General features: G+C 45.9%; 2 protein-coding genes across 10 annotated transcripts in view; one reads left to right on the top strand and one right to left on the bottom strand.

The window, feature by feature from the left end:
• LOC144986719 (NLR family CARD domain-containing protein 3-like) overlaps positions 1-22,099 on the bottom strand; it is a 674,722-nt gene that overhangs the window by 43,288 nt on the left and 609,335 nt on the right. The window contains exons 1-7 of one of the 5 annotated variants that reach the window (XM_078934625.1): positions 8,878-9,018; positions 7,714-7,851; positions 7,521-7,631; positions 6,865-6,984; positions 5,604-5,659; positions 3,674-5,513; positions 3,073-3,249 (exon numbers count right to left, since the gene is read on the bottom strand). The exons of 1 other annotated variant lie outside the window; for it this stretch is intronic. In XM_078934625.1, the coding sequence (XP_078790751.1) occupies positions 3,073-3,249; positions 3,674-5,513; positions 5,604-5,659; positions 6,865-6,984; positions 7,521-7,631; positions 7,714-7,799 (2,390 nt within the window). In that variant the 5' untranslated portion in view covers positions 7,800-7,851; positions 8,878-9,018. 3 more of the 5 variants (XM_078934620.1, XM_078934632.1, XM_078934622.1) reach the window with 3 other exon arrangements.
• The window catches only part of LOC144986673 (NLR family CARD domain-containing protein 3-like), a 497,154-nt gene that overhangs the window by 196,324 nt on the left and 278,731 nt on the right, over positions 1-22,099 (top strand). The gene's annotated exons all lie outside the window — the stretch shown is intronic.

Below are 22,099 nucleotides of genomic sequence, written 5' to 3'. Positions count from 1 at the left end.
CCACACTGTGCCCTCCAAACAACATTATTCTCCTCTTTTCCACCTCGCCAACGATAACTTCTACTTCACATTGAGAGAAGTTACGTTTTTTTGATTTTCTCTCCGTGTTTGGCATGGTTTCGCAATCAATGAATATTCATTTGTGGGCGTTTCACGGACTATTTATGGGCAACTATAGGCGTGTCATGAAGCCGCAAAAGCTGCGCAGCATTTAGAATTGGTTGTGATTTATTAAGAGAAAGATGCGTAGGATGTGCGTGCGCACGGTTTTATAACTCCGAATATTTCTGTGCGTACGCACGTCCTATGTTTCATCCGTACGCCACTTCTGACGCAAATCCTACGCAAAGTTTTATAAATGAGGCCCCTGGTCTCACAGCTGTTTTCAGTTTCCCATTAGTGTGGTTGGGTCTTTAGGTTTCTGTCTTTGTGGTTTTTTTTGTCGCAGTGTCCTGTTTCATCCAGACGTTATATGTCAGGATGAATAAACCCCTTTAGTAATTGAGGCCATACTTTATTAATTTCAATCATGTTTGAAAATCTTTGTTGTTGGACTGGACGGAAAAGGAAAGAAGGGAAGAAGAGAAAGGGATGTTAGAGAGAGGGGGGGGTGTAAGAGGGTGATAATAGGAGGGGGGGATAAGACATGAAGCAGCATAGAGCAGCAAGTTTACTGGTTGTTTATCATTATGGTAAGGTTCAAATGTAGTACAAAAAGGGAGGGGCCTGTCCACACACACACTCAAATGTTATCAACACACCTGCTGGCTGAAAAAATGTCCACATGTCAACATGTAGACAAAACAGATAGTGTTCACACACGCATACTTATGCCTTTAAACCAACTAGTGTGAGATATTTCAGTCATTCAATCATGCAAACTATTAGTGCAAAGGTGAGCTAACACCTGTGCTCAGGTGAGTGTTTATGTTTTTCTAAAATGGATGGTGGAACGTGAAAAGAAGGAAGGAGAGTGCCCAGCCATCCCCACACCAAGACCCCCGCCGCAGCAGCAGCGGCAGCCAGAACCCCCAACGCCACACGGCAGCAGGCAGGGAACAACCGCCGCCCCGGGCGACCAAATCCGCCACCCAGGCCAGGGCCAGCAGGACCGCCGCGAGGCCCCCAGAGCCAGAGAGCAGGGAGGCACAGGGGGAAAGAGAGCGCCGCCCCAGCCCAACCAGGAAAACAGCCCCTCCCCCCCCCCCCCGTGCCGGGAGAGCCCAACGCAGGGCCCCACTGGAGAAAGACGCCCACAGCCCCAGACAAGCAGCCCATCACCACCTAGGAGTTCCGGGCATCCCCCCGCCCCAACCCCAGGTACGAGCCAGGACCCCCCAAGGGAGACCCGCTCCGCACTCCAGGTAGCCACCCATACGGCCCACGGTTGGTCCAGGGAGGAGCAAGGCAGGGGCCAGCCGCCCCCGCCCAGGAGGGGAGCACCCCGGGGAAAAAAGGGGGCCCACCAGGGGTGTTGTAAACTTGGCCCGACCAAGCTCGGCCACAGTTGGAGATTTGCCGGGGCCCAGCACTCAGGGGCAAGGACCAGAACCCACCCCCCAAGGACACGGACACCCCCGGCTCAGGTGTAATGTGGACCCCCCCCCCCCGCGCGGAGAGAGCACCGCCGCGCCCAGGAAACCGGCACCCAGGGGACACGGCCGCCGTTGCCAAGGGCCCCATACCCCCCACCAAGGAAGGGGTAGGGGACAGATGGTCCTAGGTCCCACCTCCCTTGCTCCCATGTTGTGCTTCTGGGTTCTTTCTGATTACGAGCCATAACACTGGGTTTTAGAGCACGGGCACATTAACAAATAACGGTAAAACATGCATGCTAGTGTGAGTTTTAAGAAGGCAGCGCGAGCAAAACTGAGTCGGTTGTGAATTGTTTTTCATTTTTCAATCGGTATCCAGAAATCCATCAATGTCCTCATCTTCTCCATCTGAAACGAACAGCTGGGCTAAATTTCAATCAAACACGCCAGTTTCCCTTTCATCCTCGTCAGAGTCCATCTCTTTGCCGTGCAGCTCCTCATGAATGAAGCCGAAGAAAAGTGAAAGCAGACACGTGGTAACCTCGGCTAACCAAGCAACATTAGTCTGAACTAAACGCGCCATTGTGGAAACAGCTGGTGACAGAAAACTTAAAAAGAGAACGACAAGAACCAACTTCTTCCTGGGAACCATTTTAACTGTCCTTCACTATTTTTCACTTCTTTTTCTCTTCAAGCTGCTCATAATTGGTCATAATTGTGCTGAGCGGGGGAGGGGCAGTGAAAGCTGCAACAAAAGACTAGAAGAAATAACATCAACACAGAAACCTACAGAATTGAGAGACACTGGAAAAAGAAGCTAAATCCAGGACCACTTCACATTAACTGATAAGAAATGATCCAGAACCAACCTGGACCTGAGAGAATCTTCTCCTGAACAGAGCAGATCATTACTGACTGAAGAAACCAGATCAGCTTCTCAAAGATGAGACACTTAGTGTTTCTGAATGTCAACTTTTACTGTGACCATAAATCACACACAGTGGGCGTTACTCAACGCGTTTCCCATGTTAAGGAACGCCTCAGTCTGCAGACTGCAGCCAGGGGCTTCCTGTCTACGTTCATGACCACGCCAAAGATCTCCCCATCGCGTGGTGGCAGTTTTCTCTGTGACCGTAGCTTGAATGTTTCCTGACAGTGAAGCTGCTGTGAAAGTGAGTTTATTGTGGCGGAGGAGATCGACACTTCCACCAGACCATTTAACCCCACTGCCTGCTTTCATGCTTTCAGGTTTGATCAGGATGACTAGTCTATCATTAGTTTGAGTTCTTGTTTGTTTTCTGACTCTTTAAACTCAGAAATCTGTCAAATGTTTCAACAGCTGAACCTTCTGTTACCATGGAAACATCTTTGTTCTAAAGAAAATCTAAGCAGCTGTTTTTTCCACTGCAGACTCTTCAAAGAATCAAAGATGTTCAATTTATCGAAAAGCCGGAAAATCTTTGAATCCAAACATTTCAGCTTCAGTGTAGAACTACAAATGTAGAAATGAACCAACCAGCAGCTTCAATGTTCTGACCTCAGAGTCTGCAGTCTGCAGTTTGGACTCTCCAGTCCAGAACACAGAACCTCCATGGATGAATCCTCCAGGCTGTTGTCGCTCAGCTTCAGTTCTGTCAGGTGGGACGGGTTGGACTTCAGAGCTGAGGCCACAATTTCCCAGTGAGTCTCTGAGAGTTCACATCGGTCTGGAAGTCTGTGAAGAGAAAGAAAGACAGAAACAGGTGATCTATGAGGAATTCAGGCTGTGATGAAGTTCCAGTTGGACATTTCTCTCTTTATCAGAGCTTTATCTTAATCATGAAACAGTCCTCCTCATCAGTCTCTCTCAGACCTTCATCTTTCTTTCATCTGCAGCTGGAGGAGAGAAGGTGGAGCTCCATGAAGCTTCATGCTGCCCTTCTGCTTTGGGTTCTAACTTTTCAGAAGGTTCTGGATTGGATTTCATTTGGACAAATATGATCATTCTTTGCTCTTTAGCTAAAAGATAATATGAGTGTTAAAACAAACTGATTTTCTTCTTTCATGCTTTTATTTCTAATCATTTTCAATCCTTTCATTCTTTGTAAATCAATCTGAACACTGATCTGATTTATCATCACAATCACTTCTGGACTCACATGAACTTTCTGCAGTTCCTCACAGCTGGGATCAGTCTCCGTTTACCCTCAGCTGATGTCTTGTACTGGTCCAGGTCCAGCTCATCTAGAACCTCCTCTGACATCTGCAGAGTGTAGGCCAGAGCTGAGCAGTGGATCTCTGAGAGTTTCTTCTTTGATTTGTTCTCTGACTTCAGGAACTCTTGGATCTCCTCATGAACTGAGAGGTCCTTCATCTCCATCAGACAGTGATAGATGTTGATGTTTCTGTCAGGAGAGACTCCTTCACTGTTGATCTTCTTCAGGTTGTTGATGGCTCTCTGAATGCCACTTGGATTTTTCTTTCTCTGACCGAGCAGGCCTAAGAGTCTCTGGATGGTTCCTGGATTCTTCTCTGTCTGACCCAGCAGGCCTCCTAAGAGTCTCTGGTTGGACTCCACAGAGAGACCATGAAGGAAGCGAACCAGCAGGTCCAGGTGTCCAGTTTGACTCTGCAGGGATTTCTCCATGACTCTACTCAGAAACTCATCCAGGGATGGGTTCTCCATGTTGTTCTTCAGGAAGTCCTCAATGATCTTTACCTTCCTGTTGGAGTAACAGTGGAACATGTAGACAGCAGCCAGAAACTCCTGAACGCTCAGATGAACAAAGCTGTAGACTGGTTTCTGGAAGATCTCACACTCTCTTCTGAAGATCTCAGTACAAACTCCAGAGTACACTGAGGCCTCTGTGACATCCAGACCACACTGCTGCAGGTCTTCTTGGTAGAACATGATGTTTCCTTTCTCCAGATGTTCAAATGCCAGCCTCCCCAGCTTCAGAAGAACTTCCCTGTCAGTCTCTGTCAGCTCTTGTGGACTTGTCTGATGTTCCTGCTTGTACTTGTTCTTCTTCCTCTTTGTCTGGACCATCAGGAAGTGGGAGTACATGTCAGTCAGGGTGGTGGGCAGCTCTCCTCTCTGCTCTGTGGTCAGCAGGTTCTCCAGAACCACAGCAGTGATCCAGCAGAAGACTGGAACTTCACACATGATGTAGAGGGACATGGAGCCCTTGATGTGGGAGATGATTCTGCTGGACAGCTCTCCATCTGGGAACCTCCTCCTGAAGTACTCCTCCTTCTGAGCATCATTGAAGCCTCGGACTTCTGTCAGTCTGTCCACACATGAAGGAGGGATCTGATTGGCTGCTGCAGGTCTGGAAGTGATCCAGACCAGAGCTGAGGGCAGCAGACGTCCCTGGATGAGGTTAGTGAGCAGCACGTTGACTGAGGACTTGTGTGTGACATCAGACACCAGCGGACTCTTCTTGAAGTCCAGAGAAAGTCTGCTTTCATCCAGACCATCAAAGATGAACAGAAGTTTGCAGACAGACAGCTGTTCTGCTGGGATCTTCTGGAGTGTTGGATGGAACAGCTGGATCAGAGTGAGAAGACTGTGCTGCTCATCTCTGATCAAGTTCATCTCCCTGAAGGACAGAGGCACCACAGCACTGATGTCTTGGTTCTCCAAGCCCTCGGCCCAGTCCAGAGTGAACTTCTGCACTGAGAAGCTTTTTCCAGCTCCAGCAACTCCGCTGGTCAGAACCACTCTGATGGATCTTGGTTGGTCAGAGAAGACTTTGAAGATGTCTGGGTTCTTGATTGCAGTGTCATGGAGCTGGTTGGTCTTGGTGGTGGTCTCCAGCTGCATCACCTCATGTTGGGTGTGAGCCTCTGGTCTCAGTCCCTCTGTGATGTAGAGCTCAGTGTAGACCCTGTTGAGGAGCGTTTCTCTTCCTGCTTCTTCAGTTCCTTCAGCCACATGTTCACTTCTGCTCCTCAGACTGATCTGATGTTCTCCAAACATCTCTTGCAGACCAACATCTGCTGACAGAGCAGAGAAGAAAGCTCCTTCATGAGTGTTCCACATGTTTCCAGAAGAATCCATCAGCAGATGATCAGGCTCTGACTCACCAGCTCTGGGTCTTTCTGCAGACTGGGGTCCGCTCCTCTTCTTCTCTCTGTGGACACTAAGGAGAACAACAATCAAAGCAGTCAGTGGGAAGTTCCAGACTAACTCTGATCATGGAGCAGATCCTCTCTGATCTTTAGACTCAGAGATTGTGATCCAGACTGTGCTGAATGTGAGCAAATGCGTTTCCAGGTGGAAACCAGAGCAGATCTAGTCCATCTGAAGGTCTAAATCAGGGGTGTCAAACATACGGCCCGCGGGCCTTATCCGGCCCGCCAGGTGGTTTACTCCGGCCCACTCATGAAGAGTAAAAATCATAAGGATGATTAAAAAAGAAAACAAGTTTCTTCCTGTGGAGAGTTATGATTTTTTAAAGAAATAACCGTAATGCGCAATTCCGCCACTAGGGGGAGCAAAGGAAAGGAAAAACAGTTGAAACAGCATATCTCTGCACATGCCAAAAGCGAAACATAACAACTCTGCATCTGGGTAGGATGCACCTTGGTTCCCTATGAGCCTTACCGCTGTTATCTTGCTTTAAGGATGATCATTAGCGACACCCTAATGACCAAAATGTTGTCAAATGTGAAGTGGAGTGAAGAGCCTTCCAGGAAAAATGGACAGTTTTTTCTTTCTTTCGCAAAGCTTAATGCAAAACCCAAATGCTTTGTATGTCATCAACATCGCAGTGCTCAAAGAATATGACATTCAGCACCATTAAGAGACTTGCCATAAAGAAAAGTTTCTGGATTGCTTCAGTGTCAGATGTAAAATATTCAGTCTGTATTAATTTGAATAGACCAACTTTTCTTTAATTGAAATTACTTTTATTTGAGATCCATTGGCCCCAAGTGATTAGGCTACTATGTTGGTTGAGGCATTTTTTCCAACTGAGTAAAAAACTAAAACAAAGCTGTTATTTTGCTTTTATGTTACTGGTCCGGCCCACTTGAGATCAGACGGGCTGAATGTGGCCCCCGGACCAAAATGAGTTTGACACCCCTGGTCTAAATGATGCCTTAGCTGTGTTTGGAGCTCATGTCTGGACTGAGGTCAGAGAAAAGTTCAGCTGTTTGCTTCATCCTCACAGACTGAGCTTTGTGTCCTCAAGAGTTGTCCAACTCTTTTCTTTCCTCTCAGACCTAAAGCATCACAGCAGATGGTTGACCTTCCTGGATGGATCAGCTGATGTTCCTGATTGAAAACATTGTTGTTCCTGCTGAGAGCTGAACTCTGCTTTGTTCACTAGAAACTGCTTCTTACTGTGAGTCTGAAGGTCCTGGTTCAGATCTGAAGTCTGGAGGAAGACCATTGGACCGGTCACTCTTCATGGAGCCACAGCTGGAGGCTGCAGACTGGACTCTCTGTGTGACCTGTTGACCTCTGCAAACACCAAACCATCAGAGTGTTGGAGGATCTGCTTCTTCATGAACAGCTGATGGACTTTGACATGAACACAGACTGAGCTGTTTAGTCTGGAATAACATGACATGTTTGGATCAACAGTTTCCAGCTTTCAGCATTTTCTGTCAGTCAATCCAGACTTTTTTCTAGAAAAGCTGATTCCAATTCTCCATGTAGAAATGGAGAAATTCTGAGAGCAGAAAGTCAAACTAGAACAATGTGATGTTTGGAAAGCATGAAAAGCTGAATCCTAGGAGTCTGCAGTGATTCTTCTCATTAGACTGGAGCTGCTGTCAGTCAGAGTCAGCAGTCAACATGTTTTCTTCTCCAACATCTCTGATGTCTCTCAGAGACTCTCAGAAGACTCAACTGAAAAGATCTCATCACACACATGATGCTCCAGGTGAGTCTGATCAGAGAGATCCAGAACTGAACCAGACCTCAAGTCCTTCATCTGAAAACTGTTGATCATCTGAACTAGAATCCAGCCTCCAAAAACTCTGACAAACACTCACTGTTCCACTAATGGATGTACGTCTTTGAAGTCTGGATTATTATCCCTTGACTTGTCACTCCTGAAGGACACACAGCTGGATCCAGATCCAGATCCAGGTCCAGGTTGGTTCCTGTGAAGAATGAAGGTTGCTGGTGTGAGTCCTGAGCTCTGACATGGAGAAGATCATGGACAGTTGGAAATGTTCATCTCACCTCTGAGCTTTGCTCTGGTTGTCATGGTTACCATCTCTGCTTTTAGAGGGAGGGGCTTCCTCCTGTGGCTCCTCCCACTGATCCATGCTGCTGGATTCTCTGGATCCACATCAGCTCACACACACCTTCCACCTTCACCTGCAGAGGAAACCCTCCTCATCATCAGCTCTGATCCTCCTTCACCAACAGATCAGCTGATCCTCCACTGATTGGCTCTTCTCTTGTGTTTCCTCTCAGGTTCAGGTGAATGCAGTCAGACAGCAGTGGGAGGCAGAGGAAGCTGCCATCAGCTGCTGCACTTCTGCTCTCCCTCCACCAGGTAGAGACATGGAGCTGCAGCAGCAACATTTCCATTCAGTCACTTTGACAAAGAAACAACAAACTTCCTGTTTCTACACTTCAGGAAACATGAAGTATCAAGAAAAACAGATAGAAATCAAAGAAGGAGGAGAAAAGAAAGAAAGACATGAATTCTTCCTCTCAAAGCTCCAACAGAGACTTTCTCATGACCTTTGACCTCCACACAAGTTTGGATGGAGGAGAACAGGAAGGTTTGGAGTCAGAACTGAAACCTTTGACCTCAAGAGCTTCATGATGGTTTGTGTTTCTGACATAAACTCTTTCTTCTGTCTGGGTTCTGGAAAGTTCTAACAGGAAGCAGCAGTCAGCTGATCTGAACCCCTTTGATGAGTCAGCATTTTCACTTCTGTAAACATCAACACTTTATTCTGTGAAAATCTACAAAAAAACATTAATTTATTTCCATTTTCTTCATAAATCAGTGAAACAGAAACTGATTAGTACGTGAGAATTGATCCTCAGTTGTTGATCAGTAATGAGATCAAATCTTTAAACAGCAGAGAGATGAGAGTTTGCAGAGAAAAAAGAAGATCTTCTCTAAACATTGAGAGACAAACAGTCGAGTTAGAGAAGACAAAGTTCAACAAACAAAGATAAAAGTAGATTTTCCTGAAAGATCTGAAGAGTCGTCTCCTCTCACCGTGTGATGCAGCTGCAGCTAAGATCAGCTTGACGACAAACAACAACACTCAGCAGAATCAACACAACATGAGGAAGCGATGTGTTCTTAAGGCAAACCAGAAGAGGAAGAAGCAGAATCTCTGTTTCTTCAGATCAGCTGTTCAGAAAAAATGGAAAGAAAACCTCTTTTTCTTCTGGTCTCTTCAGAGTCTTTTCTTTCAGTCATTCTTCTGCTTTTGAACAATCAGCTTCAGCCTTTCTCCTGAATCCTTCAGCTGCAGATGCTGTTTTTCACAGGGTTCCTGTTGGAACCTGCAGCTCCTCCTGCTCTGGAACAGGCTCCTCCTCAGTGGGCGTGGCCTTCCTGTCAGCATTTATTCTGCTGGTTGAAATATAGAGGACACCGCTCAGAAGACAGCCCTGCTTCTCTCCTCTCTCCCCCTCAAAGCTCTCCGTTAGAGCGCCTTCAACCTTCACGCACAAACTGGATTGAACGTGCACGCATGTGAGCGTGTGCATGAAGGTCTGTCATTGCAGCCACAGATCATCTGCAGACAGAATCAAAGAGCTTCATCTGAGCAGAACATCCTTCACTTTTAAAGCTTCTTCTTTCAGTTTTCTCTAAGGTTAAAGGTTACTTCACATCCTGCCTCCCTCAAAGATTCTTTGGTGTTTCTTCCACCTCAGGGCGCCTCCTAGTGTTTGGCGGTGGAATAGCTCTGCTGTAGCTTTGTTTTTCCCAGATGTACAGAAAACACAGGAGACACTGATCCAGATGTTTGTTTGTCTTCTGCAGTTCTTCCAATGTGGTCTGAAGGAGAAATTCCAGTGCTTGTTTGAGGGGATGGCTAAAGCAGGAAACCCAACCCTTCTGAATGAGATTTACACAGAGCTCTTCATCACAGAGGGAGGAAGAGGAGAGCTGAAGAACATGAGGTCAGACAGATTGAAGCAGCATCCAGGAAAGCAGACAGAGCAGAAACACGCATCAGACAAGAAGAACTCTTCCAACTCCCAGCTGGAAGACCAGAACCAATCAGAACTGTACTATTATGTCTGGCACGGTGTAACCAAGGATTCAGGAGTCCGTCGTAGCTGTTCAACTGAAGCTTTATTAACACTCTCTTAGCTCATTACATGCAGCTCACTCTCAGTCCGTCCTTCTATATTGTCCCCCTGGATGTCCACCACCATCACATCAGTTCCTACACAAATGCCCTCATTACATCTCCTTCCTTTTAGCTTAGAATCTGTTTCTTTTTAATCTTTTAACTTTAAACCATTCTTGAGATGCATTACTTAAGTGTAAACAATTTTTTCAATAAACTACACAGTTCTTTAAACAATGCAATATTATTTCCATCCTTCAACATCTTCAACATCATTTCTCCTTTTTTTCTTTTCTTTTTTTTTCTTCTTTTTTTCTGTCTAGGGGTGACAACCTGAGTCCCCCAAAACTGTGCAGGGATTATTGTGCCCTGTGAACCACAGTTTCCTAAACTGAACAGTGACTATAAGTTTAGTCTCTGCAGGGGGCGAACAACCCTCCCCGACCTCGTAACTTTGGAGCTCTCTGGAATCACTCTGATCTGGGATCTGTTTCTCCTGAGGCGTCCAGATGGCATGTTTATGTTATAGGAACGCGGGGTGTTGGCTGGGCCGCTGACCGTGCCGGGACTATTGGTGTTCTTCACCCAGACCTGTTGTCCTGGTCTGAGCTCTTGTTTTGTTTGAACTTTGTGTCTTTGTTGAACCAGAAAGCTTGTTTCTGTTTGTGGTCCTGGTCTTTGCTCCGGAAAAGTAGAAGGTTTGGCCACTTTGGTTGAAGTCTCTCTTTACTAACAGGCAACAGTGTCCTGATGTTACGACCCATCAGCAGCTGTGCAGGTGAGGAGCCGTGCGCCACAGGTGTGGCTCTGTATGCCATTAGAGCTTTGTGTGGATCTTCCCCCTTCTTCAGGAGGACTTTGATGGTCCTCACAGCCCTTTCTGCCTCCCCGTTGCTTTGAGGGTAGTGGGGGCACATGGCTGAAATCATAGACTGTTGCAAATGCTGCAAACTCTGCTGCCGAAAACTGAGGGCCGTTATCTGTAATCAGGATTTCAGGAACCCCGTGCCGCGCAAAAATTGCCTTCAGTTTGTTAATCACTGGTAGTGCAGTAGTAGTGGTAAGGCTTGGCACTTCGATGTATCGGGAAAAATAATCCACTACTACCAGATACATGGCGCGATTCCACTGGAAAAGATCGGCTGCAACACGCCATGGTCTACTAGGAAGTGGCGTTGTCATGAGAGGTTCTGGAGCCACATGAACCTCCTGCGCGCACACTGTGCAGTATTGTTTTTGATTTGTTTGGTCAAACCGGGCCACCATATGGACTGTTGTGCTCTGGCAATGCATTTTGTCATGCCCTGGTGACCTTCATGCACTCTTTAAAGCATTTCCTCTTGAATATTGACTGGAATGACAAGTCTTTCATTTTTCATTAATAGTCCATCCGCAATAAGCAGGTTTTGGTTGTACTGCCAGTACACTGAAGCTCTTTTTGGCATGTAGAGTCCATTTCCTGTGCTCTTCTGATTTGTGTTAGTTTACTTTCAGATGCTGGAAACTGTTGCAAAATTTGGTTGGTAGAGACACACACATCTTCTTCCAACTGCTTATCCTGCATTGTGGGTGGAGCTTGGATGGGTGCCCTAGACAATGCGTCTGCCGTGATCAAATTTTTCCCTGGAACGTGTTCAATTTTGTATGCAAAACGGAGTAGTCGTAACCTGATCTTAGAATACGAGCTGGCAAGTCATCAAGAGCTCTGCTGCCTAGTAAGGAAATGAGAGGCTTATGATCAGTTTGGATCAAAAAGTCCATTCCTACCAGGTAAGACTGAAATCGCTCACATGCCCATGTCAGTGCGAGTGCCTCTTTTTCGATTTGGGCATATCTGCACTCTGCATTTGTCATGCTGCGTGAAATGAAGGCCACAGGACGCCATTCACCCGTTGGTTGTTTTTGGGATAAGACTCCCCCCAATCAAAATGAGGATGCATCTGCTGCAACTTTGGTCTCTCTGTTTAGACAGTACTGGGCGAGAACTGTGGGTGAACTCAGTTCCTGGCGTAGCTGGTCAAAAGCCTGCTGTTGTGCTGTTCCCCACTCCCAGCTGGAGTCTGCTCTAAAGAGCTCTCTTAATGGCTGTGTGAGTTCAGCGAAACGTGGGGAGAAATTTCCAGCATAGTTCACCATGCCCTCAAATCTTTTCACATCAGCAGCATCTTTGGGTGTCGGCATCTCCGTGATCGCTCGGATTTTCCCCAGCCGCCGAGGAAAGAAGAAGCGAGGATTCTGCTGACCAACGGCTGGGTCAGGCATTAGTGGCATGGTTCTTTATTTACCTGTCAAGTTAAGTTTTTCTTCTAGTATTTTTGAAGGTAAAGCCCTTATTGACTCTGGAGCTGAGCAGACTTTCATTGATGACTGTCTTGTTTCTGAGCTTAACCTCCCCACAGAACCTTTGGATATCCCTGTCAGGGCGGCCGGATTGGGTGGTCAGGTCCTCACTCACATAACCCACCGTACTAAGGCCGTTCGTCTCATCACGTCTGGTAATCATCACGAACTCATTCAGTTTTATATTACCAAAACCCCCCAGTCTCCCATCATTCTAGGGTTTCCCTGGCTTCGCGCTCATAACCCCCAGTTCGATTGGGTTAATCTCCACGTTACCAACTGGAGCACTACCTGCATGGCTAATTGTCTTCGTTCCGCCATACCCTCGGTTTCTCCTTGTTGTGATCCAGATCCTGAGGAGATCGATCTTTCTAAAGTACCTCCGTGCTATCACGATCATAGGACCGTTTTCAGTAAGACCAGGGCTGGTTCTCTTCCTCCCCACAGGCCGTACGATTGAACTAGTAAAAGGCGCTACGCTGCCTAAGAGGAGGCTATTTAACTTATCAGGTCCTGAAAAATTGTCCATGGAGAAATACATCCAGGGAGCCCTCTCGGCTGGTCATATTCGCCCCTCATCTTCTCCGGTCGGCGCCGGGTTCTTCTTGGTCCAGAAGAAGGACAAAACTTTGCGCCCGTGCATCGATTACCGCGACCTCAATCAAATTACCGTTAAGAATAAATATTCCCTTCCGCTCATTGATTCTGCTCTAAATTCTGTTCAAGAAGCTCAGGTTTTTTCCAAGTTGGACCTCCGTAACGCTTATTATTTGGTTCGCATGAGGGAGGGGGACGAGTGGAAAACCGCTTTTAACACCCCACTCGGTCATTTCGAGTATTTAGTGATGCCTTTCGGGCTCACCAACGCCCCTGCCATTTTCCAGAATCTTGTTAATGACGTTCTTCGTGATTTTTTGAACCGTTTCGTCTTTGTGTACCTTGACGACATCCTTATTTATTCACGCGATCTGGATGAACACACCCACCATGTCCGTCAGGTTCTCTCACGGCTTTTAGAGAACCGACTGTATGTTAAAACCGAGAAGTGCGAATTTCACGTACCCACCATTTCATTTCTAGGTTTCATCATAGATTCAGGAAACATTCGTCCCGATCCAGCCAAAATCACGGCCGTCACCAGTTGGGAACCTCCAACTTCCCGAAAACAGCTTCAAAGGTTCCTCGGCTTCGCGAATTTCTACCGTCGCTTCATACGTAGCTATAGCAGCATAGCCGCCCCATTGACTCAGCTCACCTCCGTTAATAAACCCTTCATCTGGACCCCCGAGGCTCAATCCGCTTTCACTGAGCTCAAGCGCCTCTTTACTTCCGCTCCCATCCTTATACAGCCTGACCCCCTCCGGCAGTTCGTCGTTGAGGTCGACTCGTCTGATTCAGGTGTGGGAGCGGTTCTCTCCCAACGAGAGGAAGCCTCGGGAAAGCTAAAACCCTGCGCTTTCTTTTCTAGGAAGCTCTCCACGGCGGAGAGAAATTATGACGTCGGTAACCGGGAACTCCTCGCCATTAAACTCGCCCTAGAGGAGTGGCGTCACTGGCTCGAGGGGGCTGAGCATCCGTTCATCGTTTTTACGGATCATAAAAACCTCGCCTACCTACGTATGGCCAAACGCCTAAACTCGCGTCAGGCCCGTTGGTGCCTCTTTTTTGATAGGTTCAGGTTCTCGATCACCTACAGACCGGGCAGCAGAAACATTAAGCCTGACGCCCTTTCCCGCATATACAGTTCTGAAAGCGATCGGGACAGCTCCTACATTATTCCCCCCACGTGTATCGTGGGAGATTTGACGTGGGACATCGAGAGCAGGGTCATCCAAGCCCAGGGAGAGGAACCTGACCATCCTCCGGCGCCGCCCGGCACCCTATACGTCCCCTCCTCTCTTCGCTCGGACGTCCTGGTCTGGGGTCATACTTCACGTATGGCTTGTCATGGTGGTATCCAAAGGACCCTTAAACTCCTGCAGCGCCGTTTTTTCTGGCCCTCCATGAATAGGGACGTTAGGGAATTCGTGGCGGCCTGCGACGTCTGCGCCCGTTCCAAGTCGTCCAACTCGCCACCTGCAGGTCTCCTTCATCCCTTGCCTGTTCCTCAACGCCCCTGGTCTCACCTAGCTATGGAATTCGTCACTGGGTTGCCGGCCTCTCAGGGACACACCATCATTCTCACCGTTATCGACCGTTTTTCCAAGGCCGCCCATTTCATTCCCCTTCCCAAGCTGCCCACTGCCACCGAAATGGCGGACATTCTGGTTAGAGAGGTTTTCAGACACCACGGCATTCCCAGTGACATCGTCTCTGATCACGGACCCCAGTTTATTTCCCAGGTCTGGCGGGCCTTCTGCTCTGCTCTGGGTGCCACGGTTAGCCTTACGTCCGGTCCCCATCCTCAATCTAACGGACAGGCGGAGCCAGCCAACCAAGAGCTCGAGGCCGCTCTTCGTTGTTTGGCCGCCCAGAACCCTTCCAACTGGTCATCCTTTCTCGTATGGATCGAATACGCTCACAACAGTCACCCGTCCTCTGCTACCGGTATGTCCCCGTTTGAAGCCTCCCTCGGATACTCCCCACCCTTATTTCCTTCTCGGGAGCTGGATTTGGCGGTTCCCTCTGTCCAGCATCACCTTCGGCACGTCCAGCGCGTTTGGACTCAGGATAAGGCTGCCCTCCTTCGCACCAAAGAGAGGAACCGCCTTATCGCAAATCGCCACAGGGTGGAGAGTCCCCCCTATCAACCGGGACAGCGGGTTTGGCTCTCCTCTCGGGACATTCCCCTCCATGCCACTTCCCGCAAGCTAGCGCCGCGCTACATTGGACCTTACCCCATCGAGAGGGTCATTAACCCCTCCTGTGTGCGGCTGCGGCTCCCTGCGGCACTTAAGGTACAACCCACTTTTCATGTCTCACAACTTAAGCCCGTCCGGGAGTGTCCATTGTGCCCGCCGGCCGCTTCCCCACCGCCCGCCCGGGTCATCGACGGCGCACCTGCTTACACCGGCAGGAAGGTGTTGGACGTCCGTCGTCGGGGGCACGGCTTCCAGTTTCTGGTGGACTGGGAGGGTTACGGTCCGGAGGAGCGCTCGTGGATCTCCCGCTCCCTCATTCTGGACCGGGCCCTCATTGATGATTTCTATCGGGCCCACCCGGATCGTCGTCCCGGACCGCCTGGAGGCGGTCGTTGAGGGGGGGGTACTGTCACGGTGCCTCCGGCTGCTACCCCTCCCCTCCCTGCTCCTACATTGGAACCAGCTGACCTGCATCATCTCATCACCTGGCAGACCTTCTTAAGGAGATCCATCCCAGCATACTACGCCAGTCCGTTATACTCACTCCAGTGCTTACGTCTGGCCTCAGGTCTAGTAACTTTGCTCTAGCAAATTCGAAGCCTTGTACTTACCCTTGTCTCATGCCTTCAGGTCTTCTCACCACTGGTCACGCTGGTTCCTCGTCTTGTTCCTGTTTCACCGTCCTCGGCTCCACCTCACGCTCCAAGCTGTGCTCGCCGTCCTCGGCGATCCACCTCATCACAGGCCTTCTATGCCGTCCTCGGCTCCACCTCTCACTCCAAGCTGTGCTCGCCATCCTCGGCGCTTCACCTCGTCACAGGCTGTCTACTCCGTCCTCGGCTCCACCACTCGCTCCAGACTGTGTACGCCGTCCTCGGCGCTCCTCTTCGTCCACGACTCTCATCCCTTCTCAGATTAAAACTTCTGACTCTGCCTCGTCTCCTGAGTTTCTTCCGGGTTCCAGCATCTGGGTCTCCATAGGGTTCGATCATGACACCTATACTGTTCATAACTAAATAAATATTTAATCAAAATAAATAAATATGACCTCATGCAAATACACAATCAACCAATAAATCTCTCAAATATATAAAAAGATCATGAAATGGTGAAAAAGCTCCACACAGATTTTAAATTAGCCATTATATAATTCAATACATTTCATTTTGCTTTAAAAACCTGTTCAATATTTTAAAACAGCATTTTAAAATATTCATTTTATTCATGTGGAATATTATCATAATTCTACGTCTTTTTTCAGAACCTTGGATTTCAAAATCAATATTTTCCTAAGTAGCTTTGTTTTTATTTCATGTTGCTGTTTTTCACAATGGCGTATTTATTTCATGAAGAGCTTTTTGAGGAGAATGTCTCTGTCTGTCAATCAAACCAGACAAGGCGGAGACACTTTTGTGATTGGCTACTCCTTTACTCAGACATGAGCAGCAGCACCCTGACTACATCGATCGAATATGCTTCAGCAAACGTGACGGCTCGATGCCCACTCCTCAACAGTAGGGGGAGTATGCACCTTAACACATCCACAGTGTTACCAGATATTGGGCAGTTTTGGTTCTAAATTTGCGGATAAAAGTGGCTTTGGGCGAGTGTGAATAATTCGGGTGATCTTGTGGTCGGTTCGGCAATTTTCCTCTTCTCATGAACATTTAGTAGTGGTCTAAATTAGGCTGGGTGGCTGTTGGAGTTCCACAAAACTTCTATGAACTGGAGTTCAATAAACACACCATGCCGCGTGTGGGAGGAGCTAGCAGCTAATGTTTTTAGCCTGATAGCCACTTGGAGCTGTGGCTGTGTTAATCTCATTTAAAATGCATGGATGCACATGGAGTGTTAAAAGATCAGGTTTATTTATTTTGAATAGTTCTACATGATAACAATGTTTCCATGTTTGAGTTCATGAGATCATCCCAGAGAGTCTTTGCTTCAGGTCCTGCAGTCAAACGTCTTAAATTCTCCGCTGCGTTTTACAACCAGAAAGAGAAACTTTTGCAGGAAAGGTTCAACATTTTCCCCGAGAGGGAAAAATAAAACCAGAGGACCTAATTTATAATCATTGTCTCAATGAAAACAGAAAACATATCACAAGGTTCAGGAGGCCCGAGCAGGCTTGTTCCGCTGCTGCCTGGTCTGACTCTCTGTCGGTCCACCAGCTCGCCTCCTCCTGCGAGCCGGCACAGTGTAAAGCACGATGACGTCAGACTGGATCTGTGAGCTCAGACAGCAGAGCTGTTAGCTGCATTGCAAAGGAGAGCTGAGTGAATGGCGTAAGAGTCAGGAGTGTTTCACGGGGGACTTTGAGAGGTGGACGACCGGAGCTCCTTTGGTCCACACAAAACCTCAAACTACAAAAACAGAGTCGTCCATGTTTGCATATTTTGCTGCAGACAGATAGTTTGTATCAAATGTCAGCAAAGCCGCACGGATATCGCTGAAATATGTCATCTCTCTGACTGGCACACCGCTGAGTGGGTATCGAGGAATATGAGTCGATTTCCATGGATCAGCAAATGAGCGTTTAGATCCCGCCCACTTTCACTGATTGACAGATGGAGTCATTCTCCTGAAAAAGCTCTTCATGAAATAAATATGCCTTGTGAAAACAGCAACATGAAATAAAAACAAAGCTACTTTGGAAAATATTGATTTTGAAATCCAAGGTTCTGAAAAAAGAAGTAGAATTATAATAATATTCCACATGATTAAAAATGAATATTTTAAAATGCTGTTTTAAAATAATGAACATGTTTTAAAGCAAAATGAAATATATTGCATAATATATTGGCTAATTTAAAATTTGTGTGCAGCTTTTTCACCATTTCATGATCTTTTTATATATTTATGAGAGATTTATTGGTTGATTGTGTATTTGCATGAGGTCATATTTATTTATTGAATTAAATATTTATTTATTTAATTATGAACAGTATAGGACTCCATAGGTATGACTCTGGGTCCTTCAAATCCTTCGACTTTTCAAAAGTGAAAACTTTCGTTCGTTTTTTCCACGTAAAAAACGAACTGTGGCATGAAATCGTTTCAACTCGGCTTCTCCCAATAAGACGATACACGATGAGCCTCATCTATGTAAATAATGAATCTATTTGTCTATACCGGCGGCTTTTGGTGTCACAAAAGTATTAGCTCAGTGGATTAGTTAGCGGGTTTGACACAGAAATTCTGAGTTCGAGGCTGGTTTTAGACTGCTGTTGTATGTTTTTTTTCCCTTGCCTTTCTTGATAAAATTGAGTTCGACTAACTCAATTATATTTCGTTACATGGAAGAATTTTCTTTGAGGTGGGTTTACTTATATTTATTGGATGGAAATCCTGCCCACGATCAAATTGAGTTCATCCAATGAGTTATTATTCCCTAATACATGCACATGGAAACTTGTAAAAACCATAAGAAGACACCAATCACTGTATAAATTCTCTAATTCAATTATATATATTTTTTTATTTAGCGCAAATTTGAACTACAGACGTCTCAATGGGCTGCATACCGGTAATTGTAAGGTAAACATACAATGAAAAAGGGATCATGAATACAAAGAATGCATTAGGATAATACAAATCTTTAACAAAACAGACTAAACTAAACTGATATTTCTGCCCTTAGATCCCCCCTTCACGGTAATGAAAAACTCCTTAAAAACCGGTAGGTGGCAATATTGCACATGGAAACTAGTAAAACCAAAGAAGAAGACGGGCTCAGCATGGGCGGGGTTAACATTCCACAGCGTGTTAACCTTCCTCAGCGTTTCAGCATTCCACTATGTTGTGCAATTCTGCAGGCTGCAGCCAGGGGTAGTTGGAAGTTTCTTGCAAGGAATGTGTCAGAAGTCAGAGCGCAGTTGTAGCGCACTTGTGATTTGCGCCAGCAGATTCGAGCACACGCAGAAGCACATTTGAGCAGTTGTAATCACAGATTTGAGGTTGTAACTCTAAATCAGGGGTGTCAAACATACGGCCCGCGGGCCATGTCCTGCCCGCCAGATGGTTCAATCCGGCCCAGTCATTAAGAGTAAAAATTATAAGAATGTTTAAAAAAAAAACAAGCACGTTTCTAGTCCATTCCTGTAGCGAGTTGTGATTTTTTAAAGAAATAACCGAAATGCGCAATTCCGCCACTAGGGGGAGCAAAAGCTAACCAAAACGGGTGAAAATGCATATCTTTGCACCTGCCAAAAGTGAAACCTAATGGCTCTGTGTCTGAATAAGATGTAGTTTGGTTCCCCGCAAGCCCCACTGCTGTTACATTGTTATAAGAATGATCAATAGTGACCCCCTAATGACCAAGATGTTGTCAAAAAGAAAAAAAGGGTTGAAGTGAAGTGCTGAGCTTTCTAGGAAAAATAGACAAAGTTTTATTTTTTTACGGAGTTGAATGCAAAACCTGTGTGCTTGTTATGTCATCAACAGGTGACAGTGCTCAAAGAAGGAGACAATGAGGAAAGTTTCACCATTTGCAGTTAAGAAAAGAGAGGATTTACCAACTTAAAGCTGGACTGAAAAAACAAAAAACCTCTGTATTTACTGCAGCGTGACGTCAGTGATGGAGCAGTGATGGACATCTGATTGCAGACAAGTTGGAGCAAACATCCAAACCATTTTCAGATGCTGAACATATTGAAAAATACTGAAGGCTGCAGAAGTCTTGTTCCCAGAAAGCAGTCTGTCAAGGATTATGATTACAGATACAACATCTCTGAGGAGACTTGGGCGCCATATTAAGGAATCCAGTCATTTATAGTATTTTCGGTTACTATTAATGAAAGCACAGATACAGATATTGCACAACTGTGCACATTTCTTAGAGGTGCTGAAGAGACCGTCACAGCTGAGTTTCTTGAGTTGATGGATACAACAACAGCTGATGACATAGTCAGTTCTGTTGTTACAGTGCTGGACTATGTTGGAGTGAACTGTTCACGTGACGTCAGTCTGGTCTCTGATGGTGCCCATCAAAGGTCAGGAAGTAGGCAGGTGTTACCACAAAATTCAGGCAGAAACCAGGAAAAGATTCTCAGACATTTCATGTGTTTTTGCACACTTGAATAACTGTAAATATGTTTCTGCACAGGATCTGAATCCTGATATTGATGGCTGGCTGAAGTTTGAGGAGAGAAAGGAGGTTAACTCCAAATTCTTGTTATGTTCATAAATGTTTGCAAGTTTAATTTAGTTTAATTATTGATTGATTTGCACATTTACATTTTAGGCAGGTGTTACTTTTTTTTTTCTGTAGCCCCTCTAGAGTTTATTATAAGGATTGATTCAGTTGCAGATGTAAAATATTCAGTCTGAATAAAATTTAATAAACCAATTGTTTTAAGTGAAATGCATTTTATTTTACATCCATTGGCCTCTGTGAATGAATGTGTAATAATAAGTGATTAGGCTACCATGTTGGCTGAGACATTTTTTCCAACTGAGTAAAAAACAAACAAAAAAAAAAACTGTTTTTGGCTTTTATGTTACTGGTCCGGCCCACTTGGGATCAGACGCCTTGAATGCGGCCCCCGAACCAAAATGAGTTTGACACCCCATCTCTAAATATACACATGCAAATGGAAATTTGTCAGTTCACAGCAGAATATTTTTACACACAAATGCAGATTGTTTGATGCACAAGTATTAACATTCTATTTTAAAAGATCTCAAATCAAATCTACAAGTGCGTTCTTTTTGGAGCAGTTTTACCTTCATATCTTCAGTCTTCATCTGAATCTGTGTTGAACCTCATGGAAACTAGCAGTTCAAATGAAAATATTGATGCTGTCACAGCTGTAGAAATATGCTCTCTAACTTAAGATTCCAACTTCAAGCCAGAATGTTCTGTTGACTTTGATTCTTCAGACCCTTGTTGTGTCTGTGAACTTCAGACACACTCAAATATCTTATTGCTCTGTAATTTCTCTTCCAAGAAATGTGACGTTAACTATCTGATCTAGTTCAGCAGCAGTCCTGGTCATGGGTTCTTTAGGGCCAAACTGGAAATCCCAGTTCTTTTTTAAAATCTGGACTCATTTCTCTTAAACACAGAGGTGAATCTTCTGTGGAAAAGGTTCTTAACAGGGTTCTGTCTAATTTAGCTTTGCTGTTGGAAAAATGTCAGTGTCTTTTTTTCATATTTTAATGAATCAGCAATTTTCTCGAATATTCATGTCATTTAAAAACGCATTTTACAATTCAAGATTTTCTGTCTGATTTCAGGTTGATGAACTGCAGTTTGTCAAAGATCAGTGGAAGTTCTGATCTCAGCTCTGAAGAAAAACTTGTCCAATCTGACATAACTGGACCTGAGTGACAACAATCTGCAAGATTCAGGAGTTGTTCATCTGTGGGGTTTTCTGGAGAGTCCAGACTGCAGACTGCAGACTCTGAGGTCAGACTCCATGTTTCAGTTGTGTTCAGATCAATATGATGACAAAGTTGTGTTGACCCACAGTGGAGCAGAAATGTCCAGATTCTGCTCTGCAGCAGCATCTTCCTGCAGCTGCTTGTTCTCCTCAAAGATCTGCAGAAGAACTTCTTCTTTTCTTCCTGCAGCTGCTTGTTTCAAAGCTGTCTGCTGACATTTGTGCTTCACAAAGTTCTGCTTGCAGCCATCAGCTCTTCTTTACGACGGAGTTTTAGGGCCACGGTGAGGAAAATAAATTCTGGCCAACGTGACGAGATTAAAGTCGTCATGTCGACTTTAATCTCGCCATGACGAGAAAAAACTCGACACAAAGTTTCGAGAAAAAACTCGTCTTGTCGAGATAAAAGTCGAAATAAAGTTTCGAGATTAAAGTAGCAATGTTGCTCGCGAGAGAAAAAAACTCGTAAATTTACGAGATTATTGTGGAAGTGAGCATGCAGAGCAGCAGGTGAACACCGTGCAGCAGCAGAGAAGACCGACTAAACTTTGTTGAACAGGTGAGCTGAATGTTTATTGATAATGTTCCAAATGTCTGGAGGCTCATTTGATTGATTTACGATTCATTAAAGTTATATTTATTGATGGTTGGTTTGCAGGATCCCTGCAGCCCGATGATGAAGCCATCGGTATCCCTGCAGCTGTTCACTTGAATCCTTTCTTCCTCCACCAAGGACCAGATCTCTATGTTTGTGTGACGCTTCCGTCTGAGG

This window comes from Oryzias latipes, chromosome 2, assembly GCF_053564925.1.
Source record: "Oryzias latipes strain Hd-rR chromosome 2, Olatipes_Hd-rR_3.1".
Taxonomy (NCBI): Eukaryota; Metazoa; Chordata; class Actinopteri; order Beloniformes; family Adrianichthyidae; genus Oryzias; species Oryzias latipes.
Note: the sequence above shows the minus strand (reverse complement) of the source record. Positions and strands in the feature narration are given on the sequence as shown.